At 33.6% G+C, this 19,269-nt stretch overlaps 1 protein-coding gene and 2 long non-coding RNA genes across 5 annotated transcripts; all 3 read left to right on the forward strand.

The window, feature by feature from the left end:
* Positions 1-294: 294 nt before the first annotated feature.
* LOC135841311 (uncharacterized) lies at positions 295-5,478 on the forward strand. Its single transcript, XR_010557892.1, has 3 exons — positions 295-905; positions 981-1,119; positions 5,188-5,478. It is a non-coding gene; the product is annotated as an uncharacterized LOC135841311 (long non-coding RNA).
* A 2,188-nt stretch (positions 5,479-7,666) lies between these two features.
* On the forward strand, positions 7,667-13,714 carry LOC135838679 (uncharacterized). The gene is made up of 8 exons (XR_010557461.1): positions 7,667-8,092; positions 8,685-8,797; positions 9,290-9,425; positions 9,499-9,693; positions 11,727-11,847; positions 11,980-12,153; positions 12,601-12,675; positions 12,766-13,714. It is a non-coding gene; the product is annotated as an uncharacterized LOC135838679 (long non-coding RNA).
* Positions 13,715-15,737: 2,023 nt separating this feature from the next.
* LOC135838678 (heat shock 70 kDa protein II-like) lies at positions 15,738-19,028 on the forward strand. Of its 3 annotated transcripts, none has more exons than XM_065354412.1 (7): positions 15,738-16,018; positions 16,160-16,385; positions 16,480-16,628; positions 16,754-16,963; positions 17,040-18,400; positions 18,488-18,594; positions 18,681-19,028. In XM_065354412.1, the coding sequence occupies exons 2-7, from the start codon at positions 16,184-16,186 to the stop codon at positions 18,707-18,709; spliced, it is 2,058 nt and encodes a 685-aa protein (XP_065210484.1). In that variant the 5' UTR covers positions 15,738-16,018; positions 16,160-16,183; the 3' UTR covers positions 18,710-19,028. The 3 variants fall into 3 exon arrangements, with proteins under 3 accessions (XP_065210484.1, XP_065210481.1, XP_065210483.1); XM_065354409.1 differs by having other exon boundaries at positions 15,739-16,018; positions 16,079-16,385; XM_065354411.1 differs by having other exon boundaries at positions 15,739-16,018; positions 16,108-16,385.
* Positions 19,029-19,269: the final 241 nt, after the last annotated feature.

Here is a 19,269-nt window from a genome sequence, read left to right on the forward strand (position 1 = left end):
GTTGTTAATCGATGATCAGAATTTTAATTATTCATATTGAATATTAGGTAAGACGTTGAATTATGAACGATAGTAAGTGATTATTCTCTACAGAATCTGCTCTTCTGCAGTACGTACCTCTGATAACGTAACGTAAAGACAAGAATTTTATTCCTCAAATCGTCTTGAAAACATATTCTTTTCATGATACAAAAGCTGAAAATGCATTTCCCACCTCCCGAATAATTCTAAATTCATTTATTACGATCAATTTTCCATTTCTAGTTGAAAAACGATGAAAAACAAAAGTTTTCGTTATGGGTAGATATGCTTTAAATTTCTCAAAATTTCTGTTTACTTTATCAAACCCCCTCACGCCGCGCCGCGCGCACCTCTCGATCAACGCAGTAACGCGTTTTGTATTACTCCGCCATTATTTCAGTCGTTGGGAAGCTTTCTTACGTTGCGCGACTTGCGCTTAATATGTGCTTAAATTTTATTAATTAATACGATATTTCGCATTTATACTTTTTAAAATGTTTCATAAATTCGATTTTAAATATTATTACGCTCGATTATTCCGTAATTTCTTCGCGAACGTGTTTGTTTTTGCGGAACTATGTTTTCAGTTTTTTTGATCGTGACCGAGCCGTTAACGATCATTTTGGCAGTTAGCTTTTCAAGTCTTATACCTTGCAAGTACGTCTCCGAGTTTTCCGTTATTAATTCGAGTTATTCGCGTAATTTTATTAATATTTTTGGGTGATTTTGTGTAGTTCAGTGCCTCGAAGTGAACTAAAGTATACGAGGTTCGATTTTGTTCTCTTTGTCGGTGTTTTTGATTGAAGAAGTGCGTATTCGTTTGCAACTACGACGGTTTATTTCTCGCGAATTTTTTCTCGTAAATTTCATCGGATCTTCTATAGGTATGCTTAGAAAGTGATTTTATGGTGATTTGATTTAAATTGCGGTAATGTACGTATTATTTTCGCGTTTTCTAGTTTCCGGTAGTTTTCGACGGCGTTCTTAGTGATCTTGTGGTATTCGATGCGTAAATACGATATGTTTTCCGGCGCCCAGTGGTCTACCAGTTAAAAGCTGTTTCGTATAATTAATGTCCAGATTTTCTACGGTTAATCGGTGAGTACTTATTCATTATTATTACTCAAATGTGTTTTAAATATATGTATCTGTCTTATGTCATTTCAATGCTTGAATTTCGTTCGTGTTGTTGATCGTTTTTTATTCTAAATTTCTAGCGTAGTGTGTTTAACGACGAAATCACTCACATTCCTACTCGAGTGAATTTTCTTCGCGTTTTCTTTTCTCATTTTTGACCAAATTCTACAAGTTGTGCTTTGTATAATCTCGTATCGTTTCTTGATTCGCTATTTATGTAAAATTATTAGGCTAATATATTCGCGTTTCGGTATTTATATCTGCGTTATTCATCTGTTCGTTTATGTGCTTTTTTAACGAATCGTTCGGCGTTTCGGTGTGGCTGACGGTGAAATTGTACGTTATTTCTACTCGAGTGAATTTTCTTCGTGTTTTCTCGTTCATTGAGCTACTAAATTTCGAAGTTTTGTTCCTGATCTCGTGTTACTTTTTGATTCAAAATTTACGTACGTAATTATTATTCGGGTTTACGTATGCTTCGTGTGGTTTTCTTGCTCGTTTAAGCAAGTATAAATGTGATTTCTTGGCGAGTCGATTTGAATTCCGGTACGTTCGATGACGATACCGTACGTCTACGATACTTCTATTTGAGTAAATTTTATTCGTTTTTTCTCGATTTTTTTCTAAACCTGTAATTGAAAATTGGCGTAGGTTACTTACGTAGACGTACGTAATTTTCTATTTTTTCGTGAGTGTAATTTTCTCGCGAATCGTTTGGCATCTGACAATCTTGCTTCTGTTTCATTGGACTGTGAAGTTTCGCGATAGTTTTTAGTTTTCTTTGGGATACTTTACAGTTTACACCCCATCATCGTCCGGTTAGGGTTATGAGAATGTTGCTATATGTATTGTAATAATAGGTATCCATTTACGGCAAACTGACTATGCAATTTATTTCACATCTTTTTTCTGAATAATTTGTACATCTACATACCTATACTTATTTTTACGGCAAATTGGTAGGCAACTTATTTTACGTGATTTCTAACGATTTTTCTTGATTAATACGTCTTACCTCTTGAACTACCACTGAATTATTTTTCGTTCGCATGATGGTGGGAGGTGGCGAGCGTGGTAGTGAAATTTGAGATCATCGTGTCTTGTAATTATGAAACTAAAGTGATTGAGAAGTTTAACAATTAACCTGAATCTATAGGTCTAGGTGGGTCATTCCACGTTAATTGGACCAAGAAGTGGTAGGGGGGTTCGACGATTTTTTTGAAATTTTTCCTATGGAAAGACCTTCCGAAGGGATGACCAATGGCGCAAATCGCAGCCCTCTATCCCATTTTTAAAGGCAGCCAGGGGGTGTCAATTTTTACGTATCTGTTGAAAAAGTTGAAAAAATCCTTTCACTCGATGAAATTAGCTCATCACAAAAAAATCAAAATTCGAAAAAATTCAATTTTTAATTTCAAATATCAAAAAAGTTTAAATTTATTCAGTTGTCTTATTTTTACCTCTTTCTGACATATTTCTTGAAAAAGTTGATAAAAATTTCACTCACAACGAAAACATAAAAATTCATTCATTTTTTGAATCTTTTCGAATTTTGATTTTTTTGTTGACATTTTTGATCCGTAAAAATTTTCTATTTCATTTTAAAATTTGAAAATATGTATTTTTAAAATACGCACCTAATTGGTTAAAAAAACAGGCGATTGATGCAATTTTACTCGTTTTCAAACGATTTTAAACAAAAAAATAGCCTAATAATCGTGTTGGAATAAAAAAATAAATAAAAATATGTTTTTCGTAACAACTACTCACTTTTTCTTTTTTTCAATTTTTTCAAAGCTTTTGCCCTCGTTTTCTTCGGGCTAATTTAAATTCTGCATTTCTGCTACACAATTTTTCACTAATTTTCAAGAATGAAAAATTAACTTTAGACAATGCAGGGCTGGTAGTGACGCGAGAAAAGGTAAAAAAGCATGAAATTTTGGCGTTGAAACGTCTTACATTATTAAATTTTATTTTCACAGACCAAAGGCCTTAATTTTGTGAACTTCGATTTAAAATTAAATTTTTTATTGTTCCAAATTTAAAAAAAAAAAAAAAAAACTCCAAGAGAACATCTTAAATTTTGAAAGCTTCATCACTAAAAAGACGTTTCTTTTTCTTTTGCAATGTTTTATACCTACGATGAGACAAAAAATTCAATCAAATTTTTATTTTTACGTATTTGGTTATATAATTCGGAGTTCCTAATTTTAATGCGCTTTATTAATGCAGAAGTTTTTATACATATCTACGTATTACCTGCCCATACATTTTTGTTCAATTTTACTGATATCCCATCATTTTTTTCTTCTATTTTCAGTCATTTTAATGCTTTTTTGCATTATTTGCTAATTTTCATCAAATTTTACTGCAATTTTATTACTTTTTGGAATTAGTTATATTGATTATACCTTAGTTATAGGGCTTTTATTCGTGCTTTGATATCACTTTGACATGTTTTTAATACTGTTTCGTGCAATTCAAACTAAATTTTGCTCAAATTTCACCATTTTTTGTCAATTTGCAAAAATGTTTATGCTTTATTCATGTTTAGGCCATCTCGATGATATTTTATGCAATTTTTTCTACTTTTTGGTAGTTTTTATTGGTTTGAAGTTGAACCTTTTTTGCTGTTTTTATAACATTTCAAAAAGTTTTCAATAGGTAATACCTATTTTGTACAATTTTTTAAATAAATTTTAGCTAATTTTATATAAATTTCATTAGTTTTTGGTCACTATCACTAATTTGTACTTTTGTGATGTTTTAATACAAACCAAATCTAAAAACCCCATACTTACTAAGGGTATATAATAATCTTGTAATTATAAATAGGTACCCTAAAAAAAACTTATTTTTATCATATTTTTAATACGTACTTCTAATGCAAATTTTGCGTATTTTTACGGTACCTATCAATTTTTGTTTATTTTGAAGTGTTTAATTTTCTTTAGTGCATTTTTCATCCAGTTTTTTCTAAATTTTATCAAAATTTACTGCAATTTCGTCACTTTTTGGTAACTTCTGCTGATTTTAGAGCATTTTTGGTGTTTACATTAATTTTAGGGGGTTTCTAATAAAGTTTTATGATAATTTTACTAAATTTTACTGAGCATTCGCCAACTTTTTTGAAAATTTGAAGTTTTTTTAATGCTTTTATTTGTGTTTACTAATCAATGCACATGCGGGAATTTTCAATAATTTTATCATTTTATACGCTGCAATTGAATCATCACTGTATCTTCATAAATAGGTATGTACATTGAGAAATCGAAGTAAACACTGCATGTCTGGAAGTTTCGTGAGCTTTTACTTTTTCCAATAACTTTTGAAATTTTATAGAGACAAAATGAGCCGCCATTTCTTTTAGGTTATGATGAACCATAGTGCTTTTGAGGAAATGAATAATAATTTTCAAGGAAAAATCAAATTGGGTAAAATATTACATTTCTGGAACTTCAAGTTTTCCCTTAGATTTTTCTAACAAACTGTTGCAAGTTTTTTTCTATGAAAAATTGATCTTTTTGTAAAAGTACTTCAAGGTACAATATGTATGCTTTTGAGTAAACTTCGAATTAGGTGAAATACTGCGTATTCGGAACTTTTGAGCTTTTCCTCAACTTTTAACTTTTAAGGACAGATTTTGAAACGTTTTCTCCGAACAAAAGTTACTTGTGCTTTCAATGAAACAATTTGAATTTTTTGGAATTGTATTTAAGAGCATCGTTTTTGAAAATTTTAAATTATTCAACACTTTTGCTTCCAACTCCACCTTCCGAAACTTGTTCGAAGCACATCTGGTCAATTGTAGCTGGAAAGATCCAGGACAGGGTGGGATCTGGGGTAAAAAGTCGAAAAAATGGCGAAAAAAATGTAAAATTTTCAATCTCACCTTCCTCTCCCCACCGACCCATCACTTCGTCGCGCCATAATGTACTATTATACGTTTGTATTTTCAAGTATTTAATAATAATAAATGAAGCACCTCCTACCTATCTTAATGAAATGTTCCCTTTGCCCCTTTTATAGGTTTGTATTGTACCGAGTCCCAACTTTACGATGAAGAATATTTTGAGATCGGATACTGTCTACTTGAACATACAAATTCCATACATTTGGAAGTACGAGTGATTATGAAAGTTATTGGAAGTACCTGCTTATATAATTGGTAAAATTACGAGAATTATTTTAAGAAAAATTCAACGTTCATTGGTAAGTGATTTTTTTCAATTTTTATATTCGGACTTGCGAAGGTATGTGCTTTCTTTTCGTAATTTGTAAGCAAAATTAACACCCTTTACCGATTGCAAAATATGCCGACTTTTCGAACGTATTTTTTTTACTGATTTAAAGTTTTTTAAAAATTTCATCCAAGAATTGAATTTATTGTTTTTCAAATCAAAGCACCTTTTAAAAATGAAGAAAAATTTTGTAGAACTGTACATGATATATACGTTTTACAGAGCACATTGGCATTGACGAAAAAGTGCCTTATAATTTAAACTAATACGTATACTATAAGTTAAATAGGTACGAATCGATTTTTTATTCCCCCCCCCCCTCCCACACTATCTTCTAAATGGCAGATCAGTTTTATGAGGCCATTTTTTTCAAGACAATTTCAGTACCTACCCGGCAGTATTTTAAAATTCCAAGGGGGGGAATTGAATTTTCTAATTTTCATTCAAAATTTGTAGAAGTTTGAAGTTTTTTGATGAAGTGAGCCTGCGAAAAATTGGTGCGATTTTCGGAAGATGACTTGAATGGCTTCTTCACATTTTCAATAAGTCAACAGGTTCTTTCCAAAGTTTTCAAAAGTCAACCTCACACTGTTATTGATTGATTTTCTTTCCAAGTTGTTTTAAAATCTGACATTATGTCAGGAAGTCCAGAAAATTTTTTCATGTTTTCAAAAGTCAGCATCTTATGATACATTTTCTTTCAAGTTTAACAAAATCTGGCATAGTGTCAAAAAGACAATCTGTATGTCTGTCTGAGTCTGCCGGGTCTGTAAGCTTTCCTAGGGTGTTCTCTCGACTCTCTGCATTCGGGGCTGCAGTGTTGAGGATTTTCTGGTCGAATCTGCTGCACGGACATGTCTGTGCAGCGGAGGGTCTGTCGTCCTTGTCTCGCTGCACCAGAGATGAAGAGATTTATTAAAATTGAGTCCGAGTCTCACGAGTACGAGTTTCACAATGAGGAGCTCATTCCAAAACTTTTTCTGAGAGTAACACGAACTACTCAAGTTGAAAAAATCACTTTGAACGCATGTTCATCAAGACTTTATAGTGGTTTTTTGTCTGGCTAGTTTTTTATTTTCATTTCTGCAATGAGCTCCTCTGAGAGCCCCTTCATGAGTCTCGAGTCTCACAAATCCAAAGTTTCTGGTGTTAGTCAGTCCGGTTGCTCAGTCTCCATCGACTGGTGATTCTCTGTATAATACGCTCAGTTGCCGACTTACTTGTCCACCCACCCGTAAGGTCAGCCCAGTCTTGGTCAGCTCAGTCAAGTCAATACAGGTCAGTGTGATAAAAATGGAAATTGGGTCTGTGGTGCCAGTTACACGCTTCCTGGTGGTGATTTCAGCCGAGATTACGTGGAGGGAGATGTGCCATTGTTGGTGGGCGTGGTGGAAATTTGTGGTGGCGAGGGTCTTTCGGGTCTCCAGGCTCCCTGTCGCAGTTGGGAAAAGATTTTCCTGAGGGTTAAAATTTTCCTGTGATGGGTTAAAATTTTCCTGATGATGGTTAAAATTTTCCTGATGGTTGGACGGCAGAGTGGGCTCTCGTTGCTGCAATGCTTTGTTGCGTTTGCTTGCGGTGACATGTTGAACTCTGGGTATGATTTGTTGTCATTTCTGCTCGGGGGGTTGTGTTCCTGTGCACCACAGCCTCGATGGCTCGTTTGGCTAATACATATAATTAAGTGGATTAGGATGTACATATTAAGTAGATTATTTACATCAAATTAGTATCTGAAAGACCTCCATCCTACCAAATTTTAGGCTCAATAAAATTTTGCGCTGCTGGTACTTAATAACCCAGTTTTACAATTTTTCGTAATTTCGATCTATTTTGGGAACGCCTGAAATGCTAGAAACCTGCGATTGATTTTGGGACAATAATCTGATTTTGAACCAATGAACGAATTTTAGATGACTTTTTAGTACAATTTTGGGATTTTTTTCAAAATTTTGGAATTTTGGTAAGATTTGTTGAACACGTGTGTATTGTACTTTTTGGATTTGAAAAAGATTTTGTTAAAACTTTTTGAAAATTGAAATTGAAATTTTGTATTTGCTGCAATTATAGGATTATAGGTACTGATTTTGACTTTTGAGTTAGACTTCTGAACAATTTTTGGATAATTTGCCCATTTACAAATTGGTCAAAATGGTACACAGTGAGCACCGACCAAAGTTATAGGTGTTAAGTTCATTTATGGCCTCTCCAGAGCCATTTTGAAATGCTTGGAAAAAATTGAAAAAATCCCTAAAGGCGTTAGAATGGCCCAAAACCAGAAGTTGTTGATGTGTGTGGACTTGAATTGAAGGCATTCTTCACATCGGTTCATTTTGATAAAAAAAAATTATATTTCATAAAAAAGTTGAGGATTTTTAAAATTTTCATGAATTTTGGTGTTTGAAATTTTGGTTACTGGGTTCTTAGGAGGTGACCTTTCGATCTGGGTTGATTTCGTTCAAATCGGAGAGTTTCGGTTCAAACTTTTCCCTTGTTAATGGAGTTTCATTATTATTAGTCACTTATCTATTTATTATTTGTTTCAGTTGACAGAGAAAGCGTCGTAGTATTTGGTTGGTGGTGTCTTCCTCTACCCGGAAAGAAAATGCTGCGAAGTAAAAAAGAACGCTGGTCTACATTTGCGAATTTACTCGTATTGTTTTTCATTTCGCTCAAACTGGCATTTTAAACAGGTATAAATTATTGAAATACTCGTAGGTAGTTTGTTTTTGGTCAGAATGAGTAAACATGAAATTATTACATTACAAATTATATGTATGTAGTGTATTTCAATCATAATTTCGTCATTGTATGTACATCTATTCAATTTTTGATCTTCTTCGTTACTTTCACTTTTTTTCTTTTCGAGTCTTTCTCTTTTCTTTTCTTCTGTAAGTATTTCATGATAGCTAAAGTAGACGTTTCGGTTTTAAGAATGATCAAGTGGTTATTTTTCGAAATGATTCTTATTTACGGCTAACCTGATAGGCAACTTATTTTACATGATTTTTTGATTTTTTTTTACAAACAATACATAAACTTTTATTTTTACTAAATTATTTTTCATGATTTGTGAGCTTTTTTATTGCATTGATCCAAAGATCAACAAAATACTGTAACTTTGTAATTGCATTTCCTTGCCTGTATTTTAATGTATGAAAATCGACGATATGGTTTTACTTTCCGATTTCTTATGCATATTTTACATTTACGTAGGTATATTTTTTGGTAGAATTGAATTTCATCATCAATTAGAAATTAACGTATTATTTGTTTAATTGACAGATAATTGATTCACACGCTGCCGCAGATGCTTGATTTCTAGCAGCATGAACGAGTCGTATTTAATGGAAAGAAAACACTCTGCAGAATATTATTGAAATACGAGTAGTTTGCATGTAGGTAATCAGAATGAGTCTCTTGCTACGTAGTCTATGTTTCGTATATTGTATTGACAACTTAAGAAATCAAGGTAAAAAGAAACACAAATAGATGTATGTTTTATTTAAATTAGGTAGGTATATTCCAGTCATAATTTCATTATCGTAGATTATTTCTTAGAACTCCAGGAAAAGAAAATTCCAGAGTTGTCTTGATTTATTGCAGTGTAGAAATACTTGTAATTATTTTATATGATGTGCATGAGTATGTTTTGCTCGAAATGTGCGTTCATTTAATTTTCGATCTTCCTTCTTCCCTGACGTTTTATTATTTTTTTGGTTCTTTTCCTTTATTTTTTATTTCTCATGATTGGGGATAAGAAGACGTTTCAGTATCAAGTATACCTACACGATAAATTTAGCAATACTTACTTATCTATCCATTACGAGTAGGCTACCCAAGTTCATAATTGAAATGAAAAATATTTCAACATATGTATTATTTTTTAGGAGCTGTTTCCCACCCACTAACGTCCTCAAGCTGAATCACTAATGAGGACTCCTGGAAAATTCAAACTATTACATATATTGTGCACTATTGAAAATCTCAATACCTATATTACTGGTCAAGGTGAACGACATATAGGTACTTTCATTTAAATAAATGTATGCATAAGTACTTACACTTACTAATAATGCGCTGTTTGTCCCTGCTATAGGTTTGTATCATACTGATAGTGAGTCCCAACTTTACGAAGAATTATTTCGAAATTGGATACTGTCTACTTGAACATGCAAAGTCCATTTATTTGGAAGTACCAAGTACCTACGAGTGATTAGAAAGCTATTGGGAGTACCTGCTTATAATTGGTAAAAATACGAGAATTATTTTAAGAACAATTCAACGATCATTGGTAAGTGATTTTTTTCAATTTCTATACTCGGGACTTGCAAAGGTACCTAGTACATATGTGCTTTCTTATCCTAATTTGTAAGCAAAATTAACACCCTTTACCATTTGCCAAATGTTCTGACTTTTTAAAATTACCATTTGCCAAATGTTCTGACTTTTTAAAAGTAGGTACCTATTTTTTTTACTGATGCAAAGTTTTTGATAAATTTCATTCAAAAATTGAATTCATTGCTTTTCAAATCAAGGCACCTTTTATATGTGAATCTAGAATTTCTAGAACTGCAGATACCTTATATTCCTACATTTTAAAGAGCACATATTGGCATTGACAAAAAATTGCTTTATATTTTACACCAAATCCAAAATATCCTAAATGGCGGATCAGAGTTTTATGAGGCAAAATACTTTTCAAGAAAATTTCAGTGCCCAGGCAGTATTTTAGAATTATTGGAGGGGAATTGAATTTTATAATTTTCATTCAAAATTTGTAGAAGTTTGAAGATTTCTGATGAAGTGAGCTTGCGAAAAATTGGTGCCATTTTTGGAAGTTTGATAGTACATATATCATGGCAATAAGTCAACAGGTTCTTTCACTAAATTGATTGATTTTCTTTCTAAGTTGTTTTAAAATCTGACATTATGTCAGGAAGTCCAGAAAATTTTTTCCTGTTTTCAAAAGTTAGTATCTTTTGATAGATTTTCTTTCGAGTTTTTACAAAATCTGGCATAATGTCAAAAAGACAACCTGTATGTCTGTCTGAGTCTGACCGGGTCTGTAAGCTTTCCTAGGGTGTTCTCTCGACTCTCTGCATTCGGGGCTGCAGTGTTGAGGATTTTCTGGTCGGATCTGCTGCATGGACATGTCTGTGCAGCGGAGGGTCTGTCGTCCTTGTCTCGCTGCACCAGAGATGAAGAGATTTATTAAAATTGAGTCCGAGTCTCACGAGTACGAGTTTCACAATGAGGAGCTCATTCCAAAACTTGTTCTGGGAGTAACACGAACTACTCAAAAATCACTTTGAACACATGTTCATCAAGACTTTATAGTGGTTTTTTGTCTGGCTAGTTTTTTATTTTCATTTCTGCAATGAGCTCCTCTGAGAGCCCCTTCACGAGTCTCGAGTCTCACAAATCCAAAGTTTCTGGTGTTAGTCAGTCCGGTTGCTCAGTCTCCATCGACTGGTGATTCTCTGTATATACGCTCAGTTGCCGACTTACTTGTCCACCCACCCGTAAGGTCAGCCCAGTCTCGGTCTGCTCAGTCAAGTCAATACAGGTCAGTGTGATAAAAATGGAAATTGAGTCTGTGGTGCCGGTTACACGCTTCCTGGTGGTGATTTCAGCCAAGATTACGTGGAGGGAGATGTGCCATTGTTGGCGGGCGTGGTGGAAATTTGTGGTGGCGAGGGTCTTTCGGGTCTCCAGGCTCCCTGTCGCAGTTGGGAAAAGATTTTCCTGAGGGTTAAAATTTTCCTATGATGGGTTAAAATTTTCCTGATGATGGTTAATATTTTCCTGATGGTTGGACGGCAGAGTGGGCTCTCGTTGCTGCAATGCTTTGTTGCGTTTGCTTGCGGTGACATGTTGAACTCTGGGTATGATATTTTGTTGTCATTGCTGCTCGGGGGGTTGTGTTCCTGTGCACCACAGCCTCGATGGCTCATTAGGCTAATATAATTAAGTAGATTAATTACATCAAATTTGTATCTTCAAATTTTGGGCTCAATAAAATTTTGCGCTGGTACTCAAAAATTGAAACAGGTTCACGAAATCGATCAACTGATGAACCTGGGGGTAAAAAAGGTAATGGAAAAGTATGGAGTTGAGAATTGGTTTCCATTTGTTATTGTTATGTTTTTTTCTCTCTTGACTTCTGATCTTTTGGCAGCAAAAAAATCCCTTAAATTAAGTAATTAATTTATTTTAATAAAATGGTCATCACTTTTTAAGAGCTTATTATTATTTAGAAAAAGATAGGAAAGTCATAATTAGAATGAAAAATATTTTAAAGTAATGTATCATAAATTATTATAGGTTCTGTTTCCCAACTACTGACGACGTCCTTTTGCTGAATTCCTGATTATTATTAGACTGCTGAAAATTTCAAATGTGTATCACCTATTGTGCTATCGAAAATCTCAAGATACTGATCAAGGTAAACGATGCTCTTATTCTTGTAAATATGAGCTTAAAATATAGGTTGTACCTACATTATCAATATTTCAGTATGTGAATAAAGTACGTATATGTATGTACTTGCCTGAATAAAACATTTTCTTTTTTATAGGTTCGCATCGTAGCAAGTTCCATCAATACAAAACTTCGTTTCGACTCTGAGATCTGCACTTATGAATTCAACATGAGTAATTATTAGAAAGCTGTGAAATTTGATAATTTGGCCACCTACCTGCTCATTTCATAGAATTACGACTTACAAGATGACCATCATCGTCGCGTGTCGGTGAGTGTTTTTTTTTTCTCAATATTTTATAGAAATTGTTTTGTACATCAAGATCTGATTTCCAAGTTTTTAAAAGTGTAACATAAATCATAATGTCAGAAAATCAACAGGTTTTTTTCCAAGTTTCCAAATATTAATCAATTTTCTTCCAAGTTTTTTTAAAAATCTGATAATGTCAAATAGTCAACAGAATTTTTTTCTAAATTTTCAAGTGAAAGTTTTCAAAAGTTAAAAATCAATGAAATGATGAACTTGAAAATAAAGGGGAATGATTTTTGTGAAAAAGATTGAAAAATAGTCTGCATTCTTTTTCTAGACTTTAAATTCCCTGTACCTACTTTAATTAATTTATTAAATACGTACATTTACGTAATGTACTCATCTATGATCTATGGAGTTGGTAGTTTTTTCTTCTGTCTTCTAATGCCTGTTCTGTTTTTGTTTTAGGTACTTACGTACTTACTACTTATCTACCTATCTATTGTCGAGATTTACATGCTATTCTCAGCCCACTCATTCAAGGTAAATATGTGTGCCTATTTGTCATTTTTCATTTTTTCACATCTTACTGATTAATGTCTGCTTTTATTAATTAAATATTAATTTCCACAGATTAGAAAACTCATACTCAAAAAACTTAGTCGAGTCTTTTCGTTCATCTCGAAATATAAATTTGATGTGTAGTATCAGGTCATAACAAAGATATCTGATTAGACTTCCAGGATGAGTGGTAAGTTCTGAAAATTGAGATATATATTCAGTACATTTATTGTGAATTCAAAATGACACAAAAATATTCACCAGCTACGTACATTGCTTATTATCGGACATCATATTCTTACAAAGTAGATTTCTTTTGTGAAATGTGATCGTATGCTCTAACTCTAGATATGTATCAAATATTGTATAATGATGTTCATTTTGTAAAAATGATGATATTGTGAGGCAATTTTGGAAATGTATTTTGTAGAACAAATTCATTTTGTCATTCCCAAATAATTCTGTGTGCCATCACAGTGGGACAGATTCATTTTTTAGGGTATCAAAAATCATATTTCAGAAATGAATGCGAATTTTGACGTCAATCGTTTCGCTACAGAGGTATTTTGAGGCGCTGAATTCATTTTTGACGTTATTTTGGTTTGAACCCCAAATGGGGCCCCAGCAGGGGGGTGAAAAGGGGTAAATTTTCGAAAAAGTCGAGTGGGATATCGATATGTATGTTTTTTGGGCCCTAGAATTCATTTTTGAGGTTATTTTGGTTCGAAACCCAAATGGGGCCCCGGGGGGGGGGGGTGCAAATGGGCAAATTTTTGAAAAAGTTGAGTGGGGTATCAATATGTACGTTTTTTGGGTTCCAGAATTCTTTTTTGACGTTATTTTGGTATGAAACCTAACGGGACCCCACGATGGGGGGTGCAACCGGGCAAATTTGGCATAAAAAATGGAATTTTTAGTAATTTTGTTGAAAATCTGTGATTTTTCAAAGTCCAATTATGGGAGAATCGGGACGTTTCGGGAAAAAGTATTCATCTACCATGAAACCTCATACTATAAGGGACTTATTGCAAATGTACTCAATTTGGCATGGTTTGGCATGGAAAAGTTCAAAGCTGCTAAATTATGTTAGGTAATGTAAAAAAATTGACTATCTTTTTTATCATTTTCGGAAAATTCAACGAATGAAAAATTGAAAAACAATTTCATTTATGAAAAGAGGACACAATTACCTTTCAAATGATGTATTGGAACACCAAAATTGATTGGAATTAACACGCGAGATCTCACATTGAAAAAACACCTACAAGCAACCAGTGTATGAGCCATGCGCATGGTGACATCTTATCGCGTCGCTATAGCAAAAACGATTTTGTCTCTATCTCTGATTATTTGTATATTTAGTAGTGGTACTATGGGTAATATTTTACCATACTTTTCATTCAATTCTGACGACTTCATTTTTTCGATTTTTGATACCCTAAAAAATGAATCTGTCCCACTGTGTGCCATCATGTGTGTAAACCTGTATGTAATTTATATAGTATCTTAAATTGTAAGAGTATCCGGATACTTTTGTGTAAATTTAAGCAGTAGCTTAGGTTGGTAATTATTGTACATACCTATTTATTTCAATTACCGATGTATTTGTGATTGCACTCATTACTTTTCATGTCATGTTCATTGTAATTGCATAATGTTATTTATGTATGTAGGTACTAATATTTTTTTTATAGCATAATTATGAAGATATATAGATCTTGTAGATCTATCGATGGTGAAAAGGTAAGTGGATATTGAGTTACTTTGAATACGCGTGTTCGTTCTTTCGAAATTTTATTGAAAAAGTTAAATGATCAGTGTTCCTTTTTTGATAATAATAACGGTGAGGTATGGATATTTGAGGTTACGATAAAAAATATTTTTCAGTAAACTCCAACGTCTCTTGCAAAATTTTACCGAAATAATTCAAAAATTCATTGATTCATTTTAAAATAATCGAGTAATGGTATTTTATCCTACTAGTAAAATAAAGTGATTTTTGACGATTTTTGAGGTTTATTTCCCGAGCAGAGCGAGGGAAGTAATTAAAAATCGTCGAAAATCACTTTATTTCACTAGTTGAATAACATATTTTATCCAAACGTGGAAAGAAAACGCGCATTTGATCACTCGAGCGACTAGCGAGAGTGAATAAAGTAGTGTTTTATTCTACTAGTAGGATAAAGTATACATTTTTAAAATTATAATTAAAAAACGAAGGATACACCTATCGAAATTGCAAAATTTTAAATCATTCTAATGTGATAGAAATTCTACCTATTTTTCATGTCATGTTTATATTGTAATTGTATAATGTTTTTTTGACAGCATAAGTAATTATGAAGATTCATAGATCGTGTAGATCTATTGATGGCAGAAAGGTAAGTGGATATTGAGTTACTTTGAATACGCGTGATCGTTTTTTCGAAATTTGATTGAAAAAGTTGAATGATCTGTATTCTTTTTTTGATACCACTAATAAACGGTTTTGGATATTGGGGGCTGCGATGAAAAATATTTTTCATTTACGTTATTTATTCGTATTTTAAGATAAATTTACGAATGAATTGGGATGGGGACTTGCACTACAATTTCCTATTTTTGTATCCCTCCAAAATTCAATAGGTAGGTAGAGGTACTACATATATTCGGTGATAAGAAATTGAAAAACTTATTTTAGATGTTTTAAATTTTGATTTTTGAAATGAACCCCTTTTCATTTGGCAATAGATGAATAGAATGAATTTGAGGCTTCGAGGGTTTTGAACTTTTGACCCCACAAAAATGATTTCTCTATTCATCATTTGGCGTCGTAAACGACAACCCTGAAAGTATATTAAGAGCGCACGAAATTTTTTAATTATTTTCAATTTCAACTAATTTCGCGCCAAAATAAGGTTAATGAAATTTTTTCTGAAAAAAAAAATAACCGAAATGAATTGAATGGGTTACGGGGTTTTGGTAAAATAAAATAAAAATTATCAATAGTTTTGACCGTTGAAAAAATGCTCAGTTTGCTTTTTAGATGTTTCAACTTTCAAATCTCTTATCACTTAGAGTAAAAAGGACTAACGGTATCATCGCTTATCAGTAAGTCAGTAACAGAGAGTACGGAGAACACGAGAATCATGTTTTGTTAACTAACATCGATTGTTCTTGAAACCATGGTGTCGGAGTGTTGGAATTATACAATTTTCAAGTCATAGATTTGTACAAATGATTAGTTAATACGCATTTTAATTAGGTTTGATGTACCATTTTATCGTAATGTGCAACTTCATGCAGTTCTAGCGCACGAATTTGAGGATTTTACAAACGAAGTTTGGTGGGTAATCAGATAAAATGTTTTTCAATTTGCCATTTGTAATAACTCGTATTCATTTAGGTGGCATGAACACTTTACGTTTACAATAGATACTTAATCAAGCTGATTCAGTCAACGTGTTCCGGTGTTCGCAATTTCTAGGACTTGGATACCATACCTAGCGAGATGGATGCTCCAGCAATCGGAATAGACTTGGGCACAACGTATTCTTGTGTTGGTGTTTTCCAGTACGGAAAGGTTGAAATTATCGCTAACGATCAAGGTAATAGAACAACACCCAGTTGTGTGGCGTTTTGTAATGAAGAAATTTTGATCGGAGAAGCCGCCAAAAATCAAGCAGCGAGGAATGTTAATAACACTATTTATGGTAAGCTACGAATTTTCAGTTTTCACGAATAACACATAAAAAAGTCGTATTTTTCTAAACTCCAATTTTCATTTTTTTTCACTGCTGTAAACAGACGTTAAGAGATTGATGGGTCGAGAATTCGACGATATTACAGTTCAGTCCGATATGCAGCGTTGGCCTTACCAGGTAGTCGATGATAACAACAGACCGAAAATCAAAGTTGAAGTTGAAGGAACTTATAAGACGTATTTTCCTGAGGAAGTAAGTGTCGATGAGAATTTAAAATCAACTGCATTGCTTAACTGCTATGTGCTGTTAATCTTGCTCCTACTTTACTTATACACATACGTACGTCTTTGCTAACCGATTTTTTGTTTTTGTTGAAGATATCCTCAATGGTTTTGAGAAAAATGAAAGAGACCGCCGAAGCTTACCTAGGTAAAACAGTGAAAAATGCTGTTATCACCGTGCCAGCTTATTTCAACGATTCTCAAAGAGCAGCTACAATAGATGCCGCTAAAATCGCCGGGTTGAAAGTATTACGTATTATTAACGAACCCACTGCTGCCGCCATCGCTTACGGGTTGGATAAGAAAGTATGAATCAAAATCATTTTTAGTGAATTTCTCTTATACTGATGATCGATGGATTAATGCGATTCAATTTCTGCAGGATTCCAACGCGTGTAATGTATTGATATTCGATCTTGGTGGAGGTACGTTCGATGTTTCTATTTTAACCATCCATGACGGCGTATTCGAAGTTATTTCAACCGCCGGTGATACTCATTTGGGCGGCGAAGATTTCGACAGCAAAATGGTCGATCATTTCGTTCATGAATTCCAAAGTAAACACAAAAAAGACCTCACTGAGAACAAGAAAGCCCTACGTCGTTTACTCAATGCCTGTGAACGAGCAAAAAGAACGCTATCATCAACGACTGTAGCCAATATTGAGATCGAAGCTCTTTACGATGGTATTGATTTTTACACGTCGATCACTCGTGCTCGATTTGAAGAATTAAACGCGGACTTCTTCCGAAGAGCAATGGAATTGGTAGAAAAAACAATTGAAGATGCTGAATTCCACAAATCGAAAATTCATCAGGTCGTTTTGGTAGGTGGCTCTAGCCGCATACCGAAAATTCAAAAAATGTTGCAAGATTTCTTCGATGGAAAAGAATTGAACAAATCGGTCAACCCAGACGAAGCGGTAGCTTATGGAGCTGCCGTACAAGCTGCCATATTGAATGGAGACAAATCGAAGGTTGTGGAAGATGTGGTGTTATTCGACGTTATACCGTTATCATTAGGTGTAGCTTATGGAAAAGGACTCCGTGAAATGGCAACCATAATAAAACGTAACACTCCTATTCCAGCAAAAGGAAGTGATACTTTTTGCACAGTGAAGGATAATCAAACCGGAATATCGATCGAAGTTTACGAAGGCGAATATGCTACTGTGAAGGATAATCATTTCCTTGGCAAGTTCATGATTAACGGTATCCCTCCTGCTCCTAAAGGTGTGCAAAGGGTAACTGAAACCTTCGAAATCGATGTCAATGGTATTTTGAAGGTCACCGCTGTTGTCGAATCGAATGGTAGCACGAACCAACTTACTATTAAACATGATAGAGCTCGTCTCAGTGAGGATGAAATTGAGCGCATAATGGAAGATGCTGAAAAATTACGAAACGGAGAAAAAACACGAAAAGCTGCTTTAGCCGCCAAGAACTCTTTAGAATCGTACTGTATCAACGTGAAGAGCACATTGGAAGATGGAAAGTTGAAAAATGAGATCAGTAAATCCGATAAAGATATGATTTTGAAAAAATCCGAAGAAACTATTGTCTGGTTGAGTTCTACTCATTCAGCTGATCCGGAGCTTTACGAACGCAAGCAAGTAGAATTACAAAACGTATTCGATGCTATAATATCGATAGCTGCCAACCCTAGCGTAGAGAACGATACGTACTGGAAAATACTGAACGTGAAAAAACATGCCTCGCGAGATGAAATCGAAAATGCGTGCAGGTAAACCATGTGGTGACGATTTTTCCATTTTTTGAACCCTATTTCACTCACCCATATTTGATGATTAATTTTTACTGAATTTTACAGGATCGTTGGTCGCAAGTATCATCCTGATAAATACGAAGGAGACAAAGACATTGCAACCATGTATTGGCATACCATTATGAAAGCAAAAGATGTGCTCATCAGTCTAGGTATGCATTTGTATATTGTTCCGATGCTTAATTTGAAAATTTCTCTCTCTATACCTACTCGTATTTTTTTTTTTTTTTTTTTACAGGAAAACGTAAATTTAATCACGACACCTGATCGCGTATGGTAGGTTACATAATATCAAGAAATCAACATTTAATTTCTTCAGATTTCAATGATTAACGTGTTTTAACGATTATGATTACAGCGCATATTTTGAGGTTTTTGTAATTTATGTATTTAGTTTTTGGAAGTGCGATTTTTCATTTTCTATATCTATGCATTTTATTTGAGGTAATTTTATTTCTCAAGTTGTCCTCGTTGTGAATGTGAATTGTGTTGTGCTATAACGTTGTATTAAGATGTGCGAATGTGCGTTGTCAGGTAGCAACTGAATCGTATCATAATACTGAAATATATGTTTATGTTTTGAAAATTTAGTAGTCAATTTGTTTGATTCGTTTCGTACTGGAAATTCGAAAATTATATTATCATTTCGATGCTTGTAAATACTTTACTCGATCAATTAGATAATATTCAAGCGCATTATTACTTAATTAATTTTTCGTTTACTGTTCTAAAACGTGAAAATGAGTAAAATTTGGATGGGTATGTAATGAAAAAAAATCCCAACGAAATCCTTCAACGGACACACAACGCCACCTATCGAAATAAAA

This window comes from Planococcus citri, chromosome 3, assembly GCF_950023065.1.
Source record: "Planococcus citri chromosome 3, ihPlaCitr1.1, whole genome shotgun sequence".
Classification (NCBI taxonomy): Eukaryota; Metazoa; Arthropoda; class Insecta; order Hemiptera; family Pseudococcidae; genus Planococcus; species Planococcus citri.

Coding starts and splice junctions, on each gene's coding strand:
- LOC135838678 (XM_065354412.1), top strand. CDS start 16,184: ATGGATGCTCCAGCAATCGGAATAGACTTGGGCACAACGTATTCTTGT. Junction 16,386..16,479: donor TGTTAATAACACTATTTATG/GTAAGCTACGAA, acceptor TGCTGTAAACAG/ACGTTAAGAGATTGATGGGT. Junction 16,964..17,039: donor CTTACGGGTTGGATAAGAAA/GTATGAATCAAA, acceptor CAATTTCTGCAG/GATTCCAACGCGTGTAATGT.